At 45.7% G+C, this 21,491-nt stretch overlaps 1 protein-coding gene across 2 annotated transcripts in view; it reads right to left on the bottom strand.

Annotated features, from left to right (window-relative positions):
* Window positions 1–21,491, bottom strand: part of CDC42SE2 (CDC42 small effector 2) — a 136,694-nt gene that overhangs the window by 16,679 nt on the left and 98,524 nt on the right. For both annotated transcript variants that reach the window (XM_063913667.1, XM_063913668.1), the window contains exon 2: window positions 19,293–19,566. In XM_063913667.1, coding sequence (XP_063769737.1) covers window positions 19,293–19,346 — 54 coding nt within the window. In that variant the 5' untranslated portion in view covers window positions 19,347–19,566. The remainder of the gene's footprint in view (window positions 1–19,292; window positions 19,567–21,491) is intronic.

Below are 21,491 nucleotides of genomic sequence, written 5' to 3'. Positions count from 1 at the left end.
GAAAAAACAACTGAGCCTCTCAACAGATGGCTCAACAATAACCCTTTAGTTAACAATAACTATTTACAAGTATTGCAGACAATCCGCACTTGGGATGGGCGCCCAGCATCCACTACGGACTACGAGAAATAGAATTACCGGTGAGTAAATTCTTATTTTCTCTAACGTCCTAGTGGATGCTGGGAACTCCGTAAGGACCATGGGGATTATACCAAAGCTCCCAAACGGGCGGGAGAGTGCGGATGACTCTGTAGCACCGAATGAGAGAACTCCAGGTCCTCCTCAGCCAGGGTATCAAATTTGTAGAATTTTGCAAATGTGTTTGCCCCTGACCAAGTAGCTGCTCGGCAAAGTTGTAAAGCCGAGACGCCTCGGGCAGCCGCCCAAGATGAGCCCACCTTCCTTGTGGAATGTGCATTTACAGATTTTGGCTGTGGCATGCCTGCCACAGAATGTGCAAGCTGAATTGTACTACAAATCCAGCGAGCAATAGACTGCTTAGAAGCAGGAGCACCCAGCTTGTTGGGTGCATACAGGATAAACAGCGAGTCAGATTTTCTGACTCCAGCCGTCCTGGAAACATATATTTTCAGGGCCCTGACAACGTCTAGCAACTTGGAGTCCTACAAATCCTTAGTAGCCGCAGGCACCACAATAGGCTGGTTCAGGTGAAACGCTGACACCACCTTAGGGAGAAACTGGGGACGAGTCCTCAATTCTGCCCTATCCATATGGAAAATCAGATAAGGGCTTTTACATGATAAAGCCGCCAATTCTGACACTCGCCTGGCTGAAGCCAAGGCCAATAACATGACCACTTTCCACGTGAGATATTTCAGATCCACGGTTTTTAGTGGCTCAAACCAATGTGATTTTAAGAAACTCAACATCACGTTGAGATCCCAAGGTGCCACAGGAGGCACAAATGGGGGCTGAATATGCAGCACTCCTTTCACAAATGTCTGAACTTCAGGTACTGAAGCTAGTTCTTTTTGAAAGAAAATCGACAGAGCCGAGATCTGTACTTTAATGGAGCCTAGTTTTAGGCCCATATTCACTCCTGCTTGCAGGAAATGCTGAAATCGACCTAGTTGAAATTCCTCTGTTGGGGCCTTTTTGGCCTCGCACCATGCAACATATTTCCGCCATATGCGGTGATAATGCTTTGCCGTAACATCTTTCCTGGCCTTAATAAGCGTAGGAATGACTTCTTCCGGAATACCCTTTTCCTTTAGGATCCGGTGTTCAACCGCCATGTCGTCAAACGCAGCCGCGGTAAGTCTTGGAACAGACAGGGCCCCTGTTGTAGCAGGTCCTGTCTGAGCGGTAGAGGCCACGGGTCCTCTGAGAGCATCTCTTGAAGTTCCGGGTACCACGCTCGTCTTGGCCAATCCGGAACCACGAGAATGGTGTTTACTCCTCGCTTTCTTATTATTCTCAATACCTTTGGTATGAGAGGCAGAGGAGGGAACACATAAACCGACTGGTACACCCACGGTGTCACTAGAGCGTCCACAGCTATCGCCTGAGGGTCCCTTGACCTGGCGCAATATCTTTTTAACTTTTTGTTGAGGCGGGACGCCATCATGTCCACCTGTGGTTTTTCCCAACGGTTTACCAGCATCTGGAAGACTTCTGGATGAAGTCCCCACTCTCCCGGGTGGAGGTCGTGTCTGCTGAGGAAGTCTGCTTCCCAGTTGTCCACTCCCGGAATGAACACTGCTGACAGTGCTAGTACATGATTCTCCGCCCATCGGAGAATTCTTGTGGCTTCCGCCATCGCCATCCTGCTTCTTGTGCCGCCCTGTCGATTTACATGGGCGACTGCCGTGATGTTGTCTGACTGGATCAGCACCGGCTGGTGTAGGAGCAGGGATTTTGCTTGACTTAGGGCATTGTAGATGGCCCTTAGTTCCAGAATATTTATGTGAAGGGAAGTCTCCTGACTCGACCATAGTCCTTGGAAGTTTCTTCCCTGTGTGACTGCCCCCCAGCCTCGAAGGCTGGCATCCGTGGTCACCAGGACCCAGTCCTGTATGCCGAACCTGCGGCCCTCTAGAAGATGGGCACTCTGCAGCCACCACAGTAGCGACACCCTGGTCCTTGGAGACAGGGTTATCAAGCGATGCATCTGAAGATGCGATCCGGACCACTGGTCCAACAGGTCCCACTGAAAGATTCTGGCATGGAACCTGCCGAAGGGAATTGCTTCGTAAGAAGCCACCATCTTTCCCAGGACCCGCGTGCAGCGATGCACTGATACCTGTTTTGGTTTCAGGAGGTCTCTGACTAGAGATGACAACTCCCTGGCTTTCTCCTCCGGGAGAAACACTTTTTTCTGGACTGTATCCAGAATCATACCCAGGAACAGTAGTCGTGTCGTCGGAACCAGCTGTGACTTTGGGATATTCAGAATCCAGCCGTGCTGGTGCAGCACCTCCTGAGATAGTGCTACTCCCACCAACAACTGTTCCTTGGACCTCGCTTTTATTAGGAGATCGCCCAAGTACGGGATAATTAAAACTCCCTTTTTTCGAAGGAGTATCATCATTTCCGCCATCACCTTGGTAAATACCCTCGGTGCCGTGGACAGTCCAAACGGCAGCTTCTGGAATTGGTAATGGCAATCCTGTACCACAAATCTGAGGTACTCCTGGTGAGGATGGTAAATGGGGACATGCAAGTAAGCATCCTTGATGTCCAGGGATACCATGTAATCCCCCTCGTCCAGGCTCGCAATAACCGCCCTGAGCGATTCCATCTTGAACTTGAATTTTTTTATGTATGTGTTCAAGGATTTCAAATTTAAAATGGGTCTCACCGAACCGTCCGGTTTCGGTACCACAAATAGTGTGGAATAGTAACCCCGGCCTTGTTGAAGTAGGGGTACCTTGATTATCACCTGCTGGGAATACAGCTTGTGAATTGCCGCTAGCACCGCCTCCCTGTCTGAGGGAGCAATCGGCAAGGCAAATTTTAGGAACCGGTGGGGTGGAGACGCCTCGAATTCCAGTTTGTACCCCTGAGATACTATTTGAAGGATCCAGGGATCCACCTGTGAGCGAGCCCACTGATCGCTGAAATTCTTGAGGCGGCCCCCCACCGTACCTGGCTCCGCCTGTGGAGCCCCACCGTCATGCGGCGGACTTGGAAGAAGAAGCGGGGGAGGACTTTTGCTCCTGGGAACCTGCTGTTTGTTGCAGTCTTTTTCCCCTACCTCTGCCTCTGGACAGAAAGGACCCGCCTTTTCCACGCCTGTTTTTCTGGGTCCGAAAGGACTGAACCTGATAAAACGGCGCCTTCTTAGGCTGTGAGGGGACATGGGGTAAAAATGCTGACTTCCCAGACGTTGCTGTGGAAACTAGGTCCGAGAGACCATCCCCAAATAATTCCTCACCCTTATATGGTAACACTTCCATGTGCTTTTTTGAATCTGCATCTCCAGTCCACTGGCGAGTCCATAAGCATCTCCTAGCAGAGATAGATAATGCACTTACTTTAGATGCCAATCGGCAGATTTCCCTTTGTGCATCTCTCATATATAAGACTGAGTCTTTTATATGGTCTATGGTTAACAGGATCGTGTCTCTGTCTAATGTGTCAATATTTTCTAACAGTTTATCTGACCACGCAGCGGCAGCACTGCACATCCAAGCTGACGCAATAGCTGGCCTAAGTATAATGCCTGTGTGTGTATATACAGACTTCAGGATCGCCTCCTGCTTTCTATCAGCAGGTTCCTTGAGGGCGGCCGTATCCGGAGACGGTAGTGCCACCTTTTTAGACAAACGTGTGAGCGCTTTATCCACTCTAGGGGGTGTTTCCCAACGTGACCTATCCTCTGGCGGGAAAGGGAACGCCATTAGTACCTTCTTAGGAATTACCAATTTTTTATCAGGGAAAGCCCACGCTTCTTCACACACTTCATTTAATTCATCTGATGGGGGGAAAACTACGGGTAGTTTTTTCTCTCCAAACATAATACCCTTTTTAGTGGTACCAGTAGTTATATCAGAAATGTTTAACACCTCTTTCATTGCCTCAATCATACAGTGAATGGCCTTAGTGGGCATCAGGTTTGACTCATCGTCGTCGACACTGGTGTCAGTATCCGTGTCGACATCTGGGTCTGCTTGAGGTAGCGGGCGTTTTAGAGCCCCTGACGACCCATGCGACGCCTGGGCAGGCACGAGCTGAGAAGTCGGCTGTCCCATATTTGGCATGTCGTCGATTTTCTTATATAAGGAGTCTATACGTGCACTCATTACTTTCCATAAGCCCATCCACTCAGGTGTCTGCCCCGCAGGGGGTGACATCCCTTCTAAAGGCATCTGCTCCGCCTCCACATCATTATCCTCATCAAACATGTCGACACAGCCGTACCGACACACCGCACACACACAAGGAATGCTCCGAATGAGGACAGGACCCACAAAAGCCCTTTGGGGGAACAGAGTGAGAGTATGCCAGCACACACCAGAGCGCTATATAATGCAGGGACTAAGTTATGTCCCCTATAGCTGCTTTTTATATTATATATGTATTGCGCCCAAATTTAGTGCCCCCCCTCTCTGTTTTTACCCTGTTCTGAAGTGTAGACTGCAGGGGAGAGCCAGGGAGCTTCCTTCCAGCGGATCTGTGAAGGAGAAATGGCGCCAGTGTGTCTGAGGGAGATAGCTCCGCCCCTTTTCCGCGGCCTATTCTCCCGCTTTTTTCTGGATTCTGGCAGGGGAATTTACCACATATATAGCCTCTAGGGCTATATATTGTGGTATTTTTGCCAGCCAAGGTGTTTTTATTGCAGCTCAGGGCGCCCCCCCCCAAGCGCCCTGCACCCTCAGTGACCGGAGTGTGAAGTGTGCATGAGGAGCAATGGCGCACAGCTGCAGTGCTGTGCGCTACCTTGGTGAAGACTGATGTCTTCTGCCGCCGATTTTCCGGACCTCTTCTTGCTTCTGGCTCTGTAAGGGGGACGGCGGCGCGGCTCCGGGACCGAACACCAAGGACTGGGCCTGCGGTCAATCCCTCTGGAGCTAATGGTGTCCAGTAGCCTAAGAAGCCCAATCCGGCTGCAAGCAGGCGAGTTCGCTTCTTCTCCCCTTAGTCCCTCGCTGCAGTGAGCCTGTTGCCAGCAGGTCTCACTGAAAATAAAAAACCTAAAATTATACTTTCTTTCTAAGGGCTCAGGAGAGCCCCTAGTGTGCATCCAACCTCGGCCGGGCACGAAATCTAACTGAGGCTTGGAGGAGGGTCATAGTGGGAGGAGCCAGTGCACACCAGGTAGTCCTAAATCTTTCTAGAGTGCCCAGCCTCCTTCGGAGCCCGCTATTCCCCATGGTCCTTATGGAGTTCCCAGCATCCACTAGGACGTTAGCGAAAAAAGATAGATGGTTTTAACACGGTACAGGACAAAAGTATTTTGGATAGAAAATATACGTTATGGTAAGAACTTACCGTTGATAACGTATTTCTCCTAAGTCCACAGGTTTCCACAGGATAACAATGGGATACGATGGAGCGACAGCGGATTGGCACCAAACGATCACCAGCTTTCAGTCCTCCCAGGATGCAATGGGCCAGTCCATATATCCCCGCCCACTGGCTCAGGCAAATCAGTTGTATTCCAAAGCATTTAGGCAGGAGCATCATGTAGAGCCCTAATCAGGCGACAAGAACACACATGCACACCCTTCCGTACAAGAAGGAAGAGGTTTAGGGAGTAGAAAGATCCTCAAATCAGGTGCGTCAGGGTGGGATCCCTGTGGAACCTGTGGACTTCGGAGAAATACAGTTATCAACGGTAAGTTATTACCATAACGTATATTTCTCCGGCAGGGTCCACAGGTTATCCACAGGATAACAATGGGATTTCCCAAAGCAATTTAGTGGTGGGGACGCTCCTAATTGGACAGAAGAACCTTTCACCCGTATTCAGCGTCATGAGAGCCAAAAGTATCCAAGGCATAATGTCTAATGAATGTGTTAATAGAAGACCATGTGGCTGCCTTACATATCTGTTCTGCTGAAGCACCATGTTGTGCTGCCCATGAAGGACCTACCTTACGAGTAGAGTGAGCAGAGACATTGGCCAGAACAGGGAGATCAGCTCGAGAATATGCTCCTGAAATTGTCATTCGAAGCCATCTTGCCAGCGTCTGTTTAGTAGCAGGCCATCCTCTCTTGTGAAATCCGTAGAGAATGAAGAGAGAATCTGTCTTTCTGATGGCACTGGTACGATCCATGTAGATCCTTAATGCCCGGACTACATCAAGCGACGCATCTCCCGCAGGAAGTCCCGATACCTGAAAAGCCGGGACTACAATTTCTTCATTAAAGTGGAGTTTAGACACCACCTTAGGAAGATACCCAGACCTAGTTCTGAGAACTGCTTTAGCTGGATAAAAAAATCAGAAAAGGAGAACGACATGACAGAGCTCCTAAATCTGACACTCTTCTAGCTGATGCCATAGTCAGTAAAAAGAGAACTTTAGCTGTCAACTATTTAATATCCACTTTATTAAGTGGTTCAAATGGAGCAACTTGAAGGGCTTTCAGGACTACATTTAAGTCCCAAGGCACTGTAGGCGAAACAAAGGGAGGTTGAATGCGTATCATTCCCTGGAAAAAAATATGCACATCCTGTAAATGTGCAATTTTCTTTTGGATTCATACAGTCAATGCTGATACCTGTACTCTCAAGGAAGCCACCTTCAACCCTTTATCCATTCCTGCCTGAAGGAAATCTAAGACCCTAGAAATTTTGGAAAGATTTCGGGTCCATATTTCTTTCACTGCACCAATGAATATAGGCCTGCCATATTCGGTGATAAATGCGAGCGGAGGAGGGTTTCCTTGCTCTGAGCATTGTTTGAATTACCTGTTGTGAGAATCCTCTTGACTTTAGGATAGAGGTTTCAAGAGCCACGCAGTCAACGATAGTCGATCCAGATGCCTGTGATAACAAGGACCCTGCATTAATAGATCTGGATGTTGATGGAGCAGAAGTGGAGCATCCATCGACATTCTCTGCAGATCTGTGTACCAATGCCTTCTGGGCCAAGCCGGAGCTATTAGAATCACGGCACTCTTTGCTTTCTTTATTTTCCTCACCACCCTGGGTAGCACGATGATTGGAGGAAACAGATACGCCAGATGAAATTCCCATTTCATAGACATGGCATCCACAAAGATCGCTCCGGGATCCTTTGTTCTTGACCCGTATGTGGGCACCTTGTTGTTCAGACAGGACGCCATGAGATCTATCTTTGGCAAACCCCATTTGTCTACCAGAGTCTGAAATTCCGGGTGTAGAGCCCATTCGCTTGCTTGAATGGCGTGTCGACTGAGAAAGTCCGCTTCCCAGTTTAGGACTCCCGGAACAAATACTGCGGACAATGCTGGAAGATGGAGTTCTGCCCATTTTAGTATGTGACTTACCTCCCTCGTTGCTGTTTGACTGCGCGTTCCTCCCTGATGGTTGAGGTACGCTACCGCCGTTACATTGTCCGAGCGGATCTGTACTGGTCTTCCCTGAAGAGTGTCCTTTGCTTGAATCAGTGCCATGTATATGGCCCGAAGCTCTAACAGGTTTATTGGCAGGCAACTTTCTTCTCTGGTCCATTGTCCCTGGAACCATAACTTTCCGGACACTGCTCCCCAGCCCTGAAGACTGGCATCTGTTGTCAGGATCTCCCAATCTGATATCCAAAAGGGCCTCCCTTTGTCTAGATGGGATGTTTGTAGCCACCAGGCTAATGACCTTCTTACCTTGTGTGAAAGTACCATGGTCTGTTTCTTTATTGTCTGATTTATTTCATTCCATCTGGCCAGAATCAGACGCTGCAGAGGTCTTGAGTGGAATTGTGCATACTCCACCATGTCGAATGTTGACACCATCAAACGCATAGCTGCGTGGATTGATATTGTTTGACTGTGTAACAACTGCTGAGTCCTTGACTGTACCTTGGCTATCTTGTCCCGAGGTAAAAATATTTTCTGCAGACTTGAATCCAGTACAGCCCCCAAGTGAGTCATCCATTGTGACGGAGCTAGAGGCTATTTTGCCCAATTTATGAGCCATCCGTGCCTCTGCAGACATGTTACTGAGATGGTCCAGGAGCAATTCCTGTGACTGTGCTAGAATTAACAGGTCGTCGAGGTATGGAAATATTCTTAACCCCTGCTTGCGAAGATAAGCTGCCATAACCACCATAATCTTGGTAAATACTCTGGGTGCCGTGGCTAACCCAAACGGTAATGCCTGGAACTGAAAATGCTGCTGGGGGATAGCGAATATGAGATAGCACTGATGGGACAGTGCTATTGGAACATGTAGGTAAGCATCATCAATATCCAGGGATACCATATAATTCCCTGGTTCCATGGCAAAAACTATAGAGCGTAACGTCTCCATGTGAAACTGTGGGACCCAAATGTATTTGTTCAGCATTTTGAGATTGAGACTTGGTCGGAATGACCTATTTGGCTTCTGAACCAAAAACAGGTTGTAGGAAAACCCCTGTCCCCTTTGCACAGGGGGTTCTGGAATGATTACTCCTGACTGAAGCAATTTCTGAACTGCTTCTTGCAAAGCCCTGGCCTTCGTCTCTACCCGAGATGGGCTGGTGCAGAAGAACCTTCGAGGAGGATGCTTCTTGAAGGGAAAAACATAACCTGGAGATACCACTTCTTGCACCCAGGCATCTGTTGTAGACTGCTACCATATTTGTGCAAACTGAAGAAGTCGGCCCCCTACCATGGGGTCCTCCAGGAGGAGGCCCGCACCATCAGGCTGATGGCTTATTCTCTGGTTTGGAGGCTGGCGTTCTGGTAGCCCATTGTTTTTTCGCCTTACCAAATTTATTATATTGGGGCTGCTTACGATCACATTTTCCTTTTGCTTTTCCTTGTGACCCAAAGGGCCGAAAAGCGGGACCGATGCGTTTGGGGTTATATGTTGAAGGAAATTTTACCTTTTTGGAGTCTGCTTCTGACTCCAGAATATCTGTCAATTCTTTACCAAACAGAATACTTCCAGTAAAAGGTAAAGATTCCAGAACCTTCTTAGACTGAATCAGCTTTCCATTTACGCAACCAAACTGCTCTGCGAGCAGCTATTGTTGAAGCTGATGCCCTGGAGGCGATAGTGCCCATATCTAATGCTGCTTCTTCCAAGAACATTGCAGCCTGTTTTATATGAGCTATATAGGATTCTTGCTCCCTTGAAGGTGCTGAAAGTCCATCTTCCAGTACCTCTATCCAGACAGCAACTGCTTTTGCCATCCAAGCTGAAGCCATGGCTGGCCTTATGACTGCCCCAGACAGAGAAAATATGGTTTTCAGAAAACCATCCACTCTTCTTTCCGTGACATCATCCAATTACGTTGATGGCAAAGGCAATATAGATTTTCGCACTAATCGAATTACATGCGTATCAACTTTGGGAGCCACTTCCCATTTTAAACAGCCCCCAGCTGGAAAAGGATTATTGGAATCCCATTTTTTGGGAATTCTATATTTTTTTTACTGGGTGTAGCCCAAGCCTCTACAATAATTTCCGTCAGCTAATCTGATCCTGGAAACTCAGTATTACCTGCTTTGGGCCATTTAAACACAGGTGCCTTGGCTTTTAACACAGGCTCCGCTGAATCCTCTACAAATAGAACGTCCTTTATTGCTCTAATTAACTCAGCTATATCCACTGAGTTGAGACCTTCTACTTGTTCTTTGTATGCCAAAGCAGAGTATATAGAGCTTTCATCGTCTGATGAATCATCCTGTGTTGCCTGTGAAGTAGACTGTTTACTTAAACTCGGTTGTTCAGCTTGTCTTTTTGGAGCAGCTGGTGAGGGAAAAGATATATCGTAGGTAGGGAGCTGCATGTATGGGTTATTAATGTACCCCATTCCTGGTAGCGAGGCTGTAGGAATTACCCGTTCAGCTATACTGGACAAGGTCTGTGCAAACATCGCCCAAGGTGGATCTATCTGTACCTGACGATGAACAGGGATTTGCCTTGTAATCTGCTGAAACGCAAAACAATTTGCACATAAACCATCCTGTACCAGATCCTGAGAGGATAATACAGTTTTGCAAGACAAACATGATATGAGTGTTGGTGTTACTGTGAGTGTACCCTCGTCACCTTTGCCGCTCTTGTGTACACATGGTGAGATTCTTTCTTACGATTTTGACTGTATAGTCAAAATCGTAAGAAAAGTTAGTGCAGATCGCAAGGTGAAAGTCACCTTGCAATCCCGATTTGATGCCAATGCGCGGTCGGTATCGCAAGAATAGATAGACAGTGCAAGCAAGTAAATTTTGACTACCTCTATAGAAGAGAAAGTCAAAATTGACACTTAGCCAAAATCGCAGTGTCAGTATCGCAAGCACACTCATTATGTGCTTGCCATACTGACTATGTGCCGACCTAGCCCTGTCGCATAGTGAGAATCGGGCATAGCCCGAATATCACCGTGTGTACGGGCCTTTAGACATGATAAATCATCAGCACTTTAACAGTGTACTATACAATTTGTGACTGTAATCACTTTAACCTTCTAAAGTGATATCAATCTGACCCTACCCACGCACCAGCATTGAGGACCAGAAGAAACAACTGACAAACATATATTTAAGTCAGCAATCACACTAGCAGTCAGTCACATGTTATATATTAGTCATATGAGCATATTATCAACTACAAACACATTTCAAAGTATGCAGGAGTACAGATCTTAAAGTATTCTTACGCAATGCGAAGAAAACCACAGTAATGTACACAGACTCCTATGCAATAGGCACTTAAATTTAACTATTCATACTGACAAAAGTAGATTTAGTGCTGTATAACCAGTACTCCGTAGAGTGGGATACAGGGAGACTCGCCTCACTTCCAAGATCGATCAATACGTTAGCAAACGCTGAGTGGATCCAGACGCTACTAGTATACACTGCCGCTTCGGGAACTTTTAGTGGACACAGACACACTGTGCATACAGATGCACCGGCCATACAGACGCCTGTATTGTGACCGGGTCTCCTAGCGGTAGCGCTTAGTGAACACAGACGCAGCGGCGTATGCTGCGACCGAGACCCCTCGTGGTAGTTTCTGAGACAGAAGTGAGGCAACAGTTCATGGCAGGAGACTCGCGGAAACTGGTCATGAACTGGGGGGAGGGGCGACCAGGAGAGCGTCTAACTCCCCACCGCTGACATCAACCCTAGGGATCGCAGCCTCATACTAATCCTGGTGCCATACGATCCCTAAGGCCTAGTGCTGGAGCACCCGTGGTGGCAGCTCGTCAGCTACTGTTTGGTAGTCTCCTCCCAATACAGTGCGGCTGTGTCCGAATTCCCCGACTACGTGGAACCGATGCCTTACCTTCTCCCCGTGCTCCAGCCACAACCTGGTAACGTCTGCTGGACCTGCTAGTATATCCGACACAGACGCCCGTCGAGACAGCAGTGTACACATGGGTAAGCGTTGTTGCGACCCGGCAGAGAGTTGTTGGAGCGACTCTTTCCAATATGCGTATAAGACGCTGTTAGGAAAGATTGCTCAAAAACAAAGTAAGACTATAAAAATAAAATAAGAAAGCTTAGGGCTGCCCAGAACAGCAGCCCTTCTGACCATGGTCCAAGCTCCTGCCGCACCAAACTAAAAAATGATTTGCCTGAGCCAGTGGGCGGGGATATATGGACAGGCCCATTGCATCCTGGGAGGACTGAAAGCTTGTGATCGTTTGGTGCCAATCCGCTGTTGCGCCATCATATCCCATTGTTATCCTGTGGATAACCTGTGGACCCTGCCGGAGGAAAAAAAAAATACTGTACAGCTCAAATAGGCTCTATTGTAATCAGGATTAAGTAAAGTACGTACTAGATAGGTTTCCTATCCGTGTCAAATCCCATGTTGTTTTCTTTTCATTTAATAATTTCAAATGCTTTGAAAGGACATAGTAAAAAAAATGGACAACATAAAAAGCTAACTTCTTCCTGACAAAGAATTGCATGGCTTTCATACATGAATAAATAAACATATGCAAATAAAACGTGGTGTATGAAATACGATATGATGAGGCCCACCAGGACAGGAAACCTCCATACTAATAAGCTTAGGTCATATCACATTGTTACAGCAACACGTCATTCCGCTGTGCATCGTGGCATGGTCATCAGCTGAACCTTATAAATACGTCTAATGGAAGAAGAAATGATCACTACGACCATGAGGTAAATGTAATAGGGTGCGAGAATGCCTGTATTTATGAAGTAGCAATCATTTACAAGGCAAAACCAAGGTGCATTCTCACACAAAATCCTGCACCACCAGCTTCTCGCACCCAGTTACATTTACCCCCATACATTATAATTGTCAAACTAGATTTTAAAATACAGTCAGGTCCATAAATATTGGGGGACATCAACACAATTCTCATATTTTGGGCTCTATACACCACCACATGGATTTGAAATGAAACAAACAAGATGTGCTTTAACTGCAGACTTTCCGCTTTAATTTGAGGGTATTTACATCCAAATCAGTTGAACGGTGTAGGATTTACAACGGTTTCGATATGTGCCTCCCACTTTTTAAGGGACCAAAAGCAATGGGACAAACTAAACAATCCTAAATCAAACTTTTACTTTTTAATACTTTGTTACAAATCCTTTTCAGTCAATTACAGCCTGAAGTCTGGAATGCATAGACATCACCAGACGCTGGGTTTTACCCCTGGTGATGCTCTGCCAGGCCTCTACTGCCAATGTCTTCAGTTCCAGCTTGTTCTTGGGGCATATTTCCTTCAGTTTTGTCTTCATCATGTGAAATGCATTTTTCCTTCAGTTTTGTCTTCATCAAGTGAAATGCATGCTCAATCGGCTTCAGGTCAAGTGATTGACTTGGCCATTGCATAACGTTCCACTTATTTGCCTTAAAAAACTCTTTGGTTGCTTTCGCAGTATGCTTCGGGTCATTGTCCATCTGCACTGTGAAGCGCCGTCCAATGAGTTCTGAAGCATTTGACTGAAAATTAGCATAATATTGCCCGAAACACTTCAGAAATCACCCTGCTGCTTTTGTCAGCAGTGACATTATCAATAAATACAAGGGAACCAGTTCCATTGCCAGCCATACATGCTCACGTCATGACACTACCACCACCATGCTTCACTGATGAGGTGGTATGTTTTGGATCATGAGCAGTTCCTTTCCTTCTCCATAATCTTCTCTTCCAATCACTCTGGTACAAGTTAATCTTTGTCTCATCTGTCCATAGAATGTTATTCAAGAACTATAAAGGCTTTTTTAGGTGTTGTTTGGCAAACTCTAATCTGGACTTCCTGTTTTTGTGGCTCACCAATGGTTTACATCTTGTGGTGAACCCTCTATATTCACTCTTGTGAAGTCTTCTCTTGATTGTTGACTTTGACACATTTACACCTACCTCCTGGAGAGTGTTCTTTACCTGGGCAACTGTTGTGAAGGGTTTTTTCTTCACCAGGGAAATAATTCTTCTGTCATCCACAACAGTTGTTTTCCGTGGTCTTCCGGGTCTTTTGGTGTTGCTGAGCTCTCTGATGCGTTCTCTCTTTTTATGAATGTTCCAAACAGTTGATTTGGCCACACCTAATGTTTTTGCTATCTCTCTGATGGGTTTGTTTTGATTTTTCAGCCTAATGATGGCTTGTTTCACTGATAGTGGCAGCTCCTTGGATCTCATATTGAGAGTCGACAGCAACAGATTCCAAATGCAAATGTCACACCTGGAATCTACTCCAGACCTTCCTTTTACCTGCTTAATTGATGATGAAATAAAAAGGTAATAGCCCACTCCTGTCCATGAAATAGCTTTTGAGTCGATTGTCCCATTATTTTTGGTCCCTTAAAATGTGGGAGGCACATATAGAAACTATTGTAATTCCTACACCGTTCACCTGATTTGGATGTAAATACCCTCAAATTAAAGCGGAAAGTCTGCAGTTAAAGCACATCTTGTTTGTTTCATTTCAAATCCATTGTGGTGGTGTATAGAGCCCAAAATATGAGAATTGTGTCGATATTTATGGACCTGAGGACCTGTCAATATTTATGGACCTGACTGTATATTTTGTTAAATCTGTTTTTATGTTCAAGACTATTTTATAAAGATTCTTGAATTTACTTTTCCTCTTGTAGCTATGTCACATTACTGTCCAATGAATGGTTTGACATATTGTAAGTACAGCAAATATATTAGTGTCCTTAATAGAAATACATTTAGCGAGTGCCCTGTACAATGGATTAGTGTATATATACTAATCATATAAGGGTAATACCATCATTGGCCAGCACTAAGTTTATTTTTTGTGTTTCAAAGTTTGGGCTGGAGATCATTTTACAACATTATTAAAAAATAATGTCTGCAGTAATTCCCCATGATAGCAATTACTGTGAGACAGTCCATTCTATTTACTACATAGATATTTCTTATTTATCACACATTCAAGTCCATTTGGTACCTATTCCTTTACCTCCTTTTAGCACTATCTGGTAACCTGAAGGTGCCAAGAATGAACTAAGTAGGCAATCTTGCCTTCAACATAAAACCATTACTTTCTTTCGCCACCACATTCATCTCCCAAACAAGTATTTGGACATGTGCTCACTACTGCGCATCAATCTCCCCATGGGAACTTAAGATTTCTTTGCAAAGTAAGTAACAGTCATGGACTGTGTGTAGTAGGTAATGGGGAATGGCAGCAAAAATGCAGATATGTTGCAACCAGTTTCGGGACATGTCTCAGCTTAAGACTGCGATCCCATAAGCAGAAAACATGGCGCCAGCATCTCAGATCACGCAGCCATTATGCGCAACCATAGGGATGCTGAATATCGAAGGGTCTGAGACCGGGATCCGGTCTGAAGGTCGACAGTGTTTAGGTCAACCACTATAGGTCTACATGTGGTTTCTAGGTCGACATGTGGTTTCAAGGTCGACAGGTCAAAAGGTCGACGTGAGTTTTTCATATATTTGTTTTCTTTCTTTGAACTTTTTCATACATAACGATCCACGTGGACTACGACTGGAATGGTAACATGTGCCGAGCGCAGCGGTAGCGGAGAGAGGCACCGTGCCCGAAGCATGGCGAGCGAAGCAAGGGGACACGGTGCACTAATTGGGCTTCCCGGTCACTGTACGGAGAAAACTACACCAAAAAAACATGAAAAACTCATGTTGACCTTTTGACCTGTCAACCTAGACACTGTCGATCTAATGATCCACACCCCTGAGACCACCACTGCATATTTGTACTCAGTCGATTGGATCTGCAAAGTCGCCGGTGGACGTCTCAATGTATTTCCAGGTAGCTACAGTATTAGCGTATTTTCACACCATAGCTGCCTACAAATTAGCAGCCGTACATGCATTAGTGTCCATCTGTCAATCAGGCCCTCAAACATGTATTCCTATTCACTAAAAAACTTCAGTCTCTCTCTCCAAATCTTTCAGCGCATAAAGTGAAAAACATCCACTGGAGACAAGCATAACAAAAGATGTACAAATACTAATATTGGTGCTACTCTTGAGAATGATAACACATGATACAGCTACAGTATACACTGTACCACAGGGGTGGCCAAACAGTCGATCGCCATCCGCCGCCCATCCACCCGAAGCCGCGCCTCTCCTGCCTGCCGCCCTGCCCCTCAGTCTGGTCTCTGGCAGTGACGGCAGAGTGTATAGCTCAAATCAGGCATCGGTTCGTTAGCCAATCAGAGCTCGCGGACCGGCGCCTGATTTGAGATATACACGCTGCCGTCACCGCCGGATACCAGACTGAGGGGCAGGGCGGCAGGCAGGAGAAGCGCGCGCTGCGCTCTCCACACAGCACGGTGAGCACTACTATGGGGGCATATCTGGCACTGTGGGCACATGGCACAGTGGGGGCATAGCTGGCACTGTGGGGTCATATCTGGCACGGCGGGCACATGTCACTGTGGGGGCATATCTGTAATCTGGCACTGTGGGGGCATATCTGGCACTGCGGGCACATGGCACTGTGGGGGCATATCTAATCTGGCACTGTGGGGGCATATCTGTAATCTGGCACTGTGGGGGCATATCTGGCACTGTGGGGGCATATTTGTATCTGGCACTGTGGGCACATGGCACTGTGGGGGCATATGTGTTTGAGGTTTTTACCTGTGGGGGCCAATGTGTTATTTCGTGCGAGACAGTCATTACACTCTGTGCAGCAAGGCTACGTCCCTTTAATTGTTATACCACGCCCACTTTTTGATATACCACACCCACTTTTTTTGTTATGCCACACCCTTTTATTGGGCGCACACTATTATTCCTCCTAGGTAGATCACAAAAGCTTTTTAGCTTTCAAAGTAGATCGCAGACTCCAAAAGTCTGGCCACCCCTGCTGTACCATAACAGCTATTTGGTCTCTTACACAGCAGATTTCATCCCAATCTCCACTCCTGGGGAAGGTAATCGGATTTTAATCACAATTTACTTTTATATCTTCCATCAATGCACAACTATTAAGTCAGCACACAAAAGTACAGAAGGAAAGGTTTAGAAGTGGGTCACTGTGGAGGTTCACCACAAGCTCCACAAGATGAATAGGTGCCCTCAGACAGACAGAGACCAAGACCTTCTGGAATGTGTGATAAAGATCTTCCAAGACCTTATTTGCATAAAGTGGACATTTATTATTCAGCCACAAACCTCTTAAAGAGTGATGGACAGTGCTGTGAAATAGAAATGTAACCATTATGTCTTTACTAGAACACGCCCTGCTGACATCTCTTGAATATTCTGGGGCTCACAGGACGGCAGAACTTGCCGCAGCCCAGGCCTGATCACAATGTAATTTGGAAAGTGCAGACACTTCATCGATTTAGCTGTGACATTTACCATGCTGGCAGAAATCTTGGCACTTCACTAATCCCAAAGGCTATTACATTTGGCCCCGTGTATCTTTAATGCTAAGAAACTTTCAAGGAGGCAGTAAAGACGTATGATTAAAGTATTGCAGTGCCAATCTCACCACAGGCTGTGCCATTAGGCCGCTGCCAAAAGCGGAACAATCTACACACTTGTATATGTGCAATTGTATACTGGAAACTGACAGGTGTTTTTTTTTTATACTACATCTGTTAGCATGTGGTTATGCAGAATTCTGATACTTAGGAGAAACTTACTGAAAGAAGCTGCTGTGTATGAATAACTACAATTTTCCATTTATGCTACTTTTCAGAGCCAACGCCTAAAAATAACATCCTTTTCCTTTTTTATTACATTGATAGTATAAGGACATGAACATGTATGAATTAAAAAACACAGCTAGTTATAAGTGTATACAAAATCTTGTACTTTGTTATCAGTTTAACAGAGAGATAGATGTACATAAATTAATATGTCTCAAAGCTCCCCTGCAGAATTGTGCACTCTGCAGTTCCTTTCAGGCATCCCATAGAACCTTATTGTATTTAATGGCCTGTCAATCTGATTTGACATGCCTACTCCAAAAATACTGTTTGCAGAATAGATCTGTACACATACACACACACCCTTAGCAAAGGTGGTTTAAGAGAGGAGAGGGCCCGCGTGCCGGCTCACTGCAGTCCCCCTACTCCCTGGCAGTGCAGTAGACTCTGGTTTTGTTCCAGAGACTACTGCACATGTGCAGATCTCCAGGAACACGGTGCCACACCTTGTTTCTTGGGGTATCTTCACTGCACATGAGCAAACCATGACGGCCATTTTCCATGTGATTTCTTCTGCTCTGAAGCCAGGCCACCAGCCAATGCGAGATCCGGAGAGGTAAATTTATGGGTGCAGGATATGTGGTGTGGGTCTCCCTAGACCAGTGACACTCCAGCTGTTGTTAAACTACACATCCCAGCATGCCCTGCATCAGTTTTGCTATTTGGCCATGCTAAAACTGATGCAGGGCATGCTGGGATGTGTTGTTCAACAACAGCTGGAGTGTCAAGGTTAGCCATCACTGCCCTAGACCCAGGGGCATGTGTGCACTGCACACCCGGCTTTCATTATAGATATGCCACTGCTTACAAGCATTAATTTGGCCTGTAGCATTCAGAAACAATAATGTACATTTAAAGTACACATGGGTTTACATATACTTTACCTAGCATTGTTTTTCAACAGCCATTTTTACAAGCCCTTAGTTGCATCTTGAAAAGTAAAGGAATCAGGTAAGGCAGTGGTTCTCAACCTCGGTCCTCAAGTACCCCCAACAGTTCATGTTTTCCAGGTCACCGAGCTGGTGCACAGGTGTATTCATTACTCACTGACACATTTTAAAAGACCCACAGGTGGAGCTAATTATTTCACTTGCAATCATGTGAGGAGACCTGGAAAACATGAACTGTTGGGGGTACTTGAGGACCGCGGTTGAGAACTGAGGTAAGGCATCCAATTAGCATCAATGCATCACTTAAATTCTCTATAGCAGGTAAGGCAACAAGTAACATGTGAGACATGATTTATTCTTCTATAAAACTGTAAAGAACCCAGTACAAAACCTAAGTCTTAATAGATAGAACCAAAAAATAGGAAAAAATGGGGAGCATTTTCAGTTATTTGCCTTTATGTGGCCAAATAATGAAGGTTTCTCCTAGTATCAGAATATTGCATCCTATGTGGACAGCAGCAGCATAATAGCTGGTATGTGCTGTAAATTTCCACCAGCTGTGTGACTATCACAAACATCTTGGCCTGAGGTGAGAATGTTGGCATTATTATGCCTTTGGTCCAGCTTGTCCTGGAGACGAGATACAAAACAGGCACAAAGGATGTTCTCTTGTATTTTGCAAAACAGAAAGTGGGCCAGCAAATGTAATGTGAGAAAGCTCAACATGTTGCTGACCTTGTGCGGAGGTGCTTCCTCCAACAGAGGTTTTCCTAGAAGAGACCACACGTTACCACTGCTGCCAAAGAGAAGAGGATATTCCTTTACATAAGAGTTTCTATTACCAAATGACAATGCTTTCCCTAGATTGATAGGACATAACTAGCCCTGCATTGCCAGGAGCTGTCACAGTGCACATGCAGGACTCAGGCCACAGCGATTGGCTCTCTTCCTTCCCCTAACACCAGCTGTGTGTTCTCAACATAGCTTTCACTATTGACATGCAACATCAACCTCTTCGCTTACAAAACATACTGGAAAATAACAAGGTATACAATCTCATTCATTGCTTGGCAAACTGAGTTTGGGAAACATTTCTATTACAGATCCTATAAAAACAACATTAAAAAGCTACTTACAGGCTGCGGCTGTTCTGCAATGCAGCAGTTGAAACACAACCAAAATTCACTCATTGCTAATAGTTCAAAGGCTATAGTGCAGTCAAAGTGGTGACCGTCACACTCTACACAATCCCGGGGGGACAGTACTTTAAAACTGTTCTCTGAATCCAATAAAAGTGTGCGTCCTTGGTGTAAAGTTTCCGATGGTATGTCAGGTGCTCAGGGAAGGTGTATCCTCAGCCAGTGGTTCCTGCATTGAGGAGAGTGCCCTGCAGCCTGTGCAGATAAAGATCTGAAAAAAGAAAAAGAAAAACATAAATCAATAAAGGTTGTCAATCATTTCGACAGAACACAAAATATATATGTTTTTTTAAGAAGGGCAGAGCTGCAGCAAACAGCAACATATTTGCAACCCAGGTGATACAGAGCAATTATAGTCAAAGTGATATGCCTTCTTTTGATTACGGTGGCTAATCCCAGGATAGGGATTGGCGGAATACCGGGATCATGGCCTAAAATTGGCCGGGATTCAATCGCAGGATTGGAGCTTCCAATCCCTGGGATTTCAGGATTGGGCACCATGTTACTTTTTTCTATGCCAGGCAGTGCAGATTGTCCTCAGGAGGCTCCGACTCTGCCTGGCTCCCCCTGGGGTGGCTATGTGCACTGCGCAACATGGCGTGAAGTTAGAGGTCACGCTGCACAGCCAGCCGCCCACCAGACCTCACCACCTGCACTGCCCCGCATCTCACCACCGCTCAGTAATACCCCTTTCACACCGCCAATGCCGAATCCCACCCGGGAATTGGAAACGAGTCCTTCCCGGGTGGGATCTGGCATTGGACGCTACCGCTGGCTTCCCTGACCCGGCAATATGCCGGGCGGGTTGTCATAGCGGTGGAGGGCGAAGCTGGCAGTGGGGGCGGCGCTGGGAAATGAGCTCATCTCTGCGCCGCTTCTCCAAGTTGTAGTGAACGGGTCCCGGGTCTCATCGACCTGGGAGCCCGTTTACACTGCCACTGACCCGGTATTCAACCCGGGAAAAACACTCCCGGGTTGAATTGCCGGGTCAGGCAACCCGGGTTTTCAGCTATGGCGCTTTCACACCGCACGCTGACCCGTATCGACCCGGCAATATGCCGGGTCGATAACGGGGTAATTTGTGCGGTGTGATAAGGTTATAAATGTTCTTAAGGCTGAATAAAACAAGTCCTAAAGAATGAATAAAACAATTCAGAAAATCGTACATACAGTATGCACCCAAACAAAAGGTTGCAAATTATTTAAACATCAATATGCAGGATTCAAAAACGATCTCTTCTCATACAGAGACCAGTTGGTATAAAAGTCTGAATTGGTCTTTTTAAAGATGTGGCATTAGTACAGTGTGGCTGTAACAGAGCTTCAACAACCTTTCCTAACCTCACATTCTGAGCCAAGATTTTCCACTTAGTTCAGACAGATGCACAAACTACCAAGACTGAAATCCATTGATTATTCCCAAGGAGAATTCATCTTTAATTATCTCTCACTTGGCATTATTTAATGTGCAAATAACAACCCTTCACATTCCAGAGGACAGCCAATACAAATAGCTGAGTGACAAGTCAACACTTCAAAAGCAGTTTGTGGCACATTTGTAGTAGAATAGGGCACTTACATTGCATGGGATTTAGTTAAACGATTTCAGAAGCATGGAAGTTCCTCACTATGCACCTACCACTGCGTTGTAGAGCCCCAAGATACAGTACTATTTAGTTCCCACAATATAGGGCCCCAATGTGTTAATAAGCTGAACCCTATATCGTCCTTTTTGTTAAAAAAAAGTATAACTGTACTTATTGATTTATCTTGCACCTTAAATCAAGGGATATATCTTCCTGTCTGCTCATCTATACAAGGAACAGTAATTTTTACATGTATTGTAGTGTATGAGCACATCCAAATGACTGCTGCCATTACACTTTCAAAGCACACCTAGCTACTGTATGATGGTAGGAACATTTTCAGTTGTGCTAGTCACTACCTATGTTCCCGTTTGACCCTATTCTGTAGTATTTATTTATTTATTAACAGTTATTTATATAGCGCACACATATTCCGCAGCGCTTTTACAGAGAATATTTGCTCATTCACATCAGTCCCTGCCCCAGTGGAGCTTACAATCTATATTCCCTACCACATGTACACACACATACATTCACACTAGGGTTTATT

This window comes from Pseudophryne corroboree, chromosome 1 (assembly GCF_028390025.1).
Source record: "Pseudophryne corroboree isolate aPseCor3 chromosome 1, aPseCor3.hap2, whole genome shotgun sequence".
Classification (NCBI taxonomy): domain Eukaryota; kingdom Metazoa; phylum Chordata; class Amphibia; order Anura; family Myobatrachidae; genus Pseudophryne; species Pseudophryne corroboree.
The sequence above is the reverse complement of the archived record's forward strand: the minus strand, read 5'-3'. Positions and strand labels throughout refer to the sequence as shown.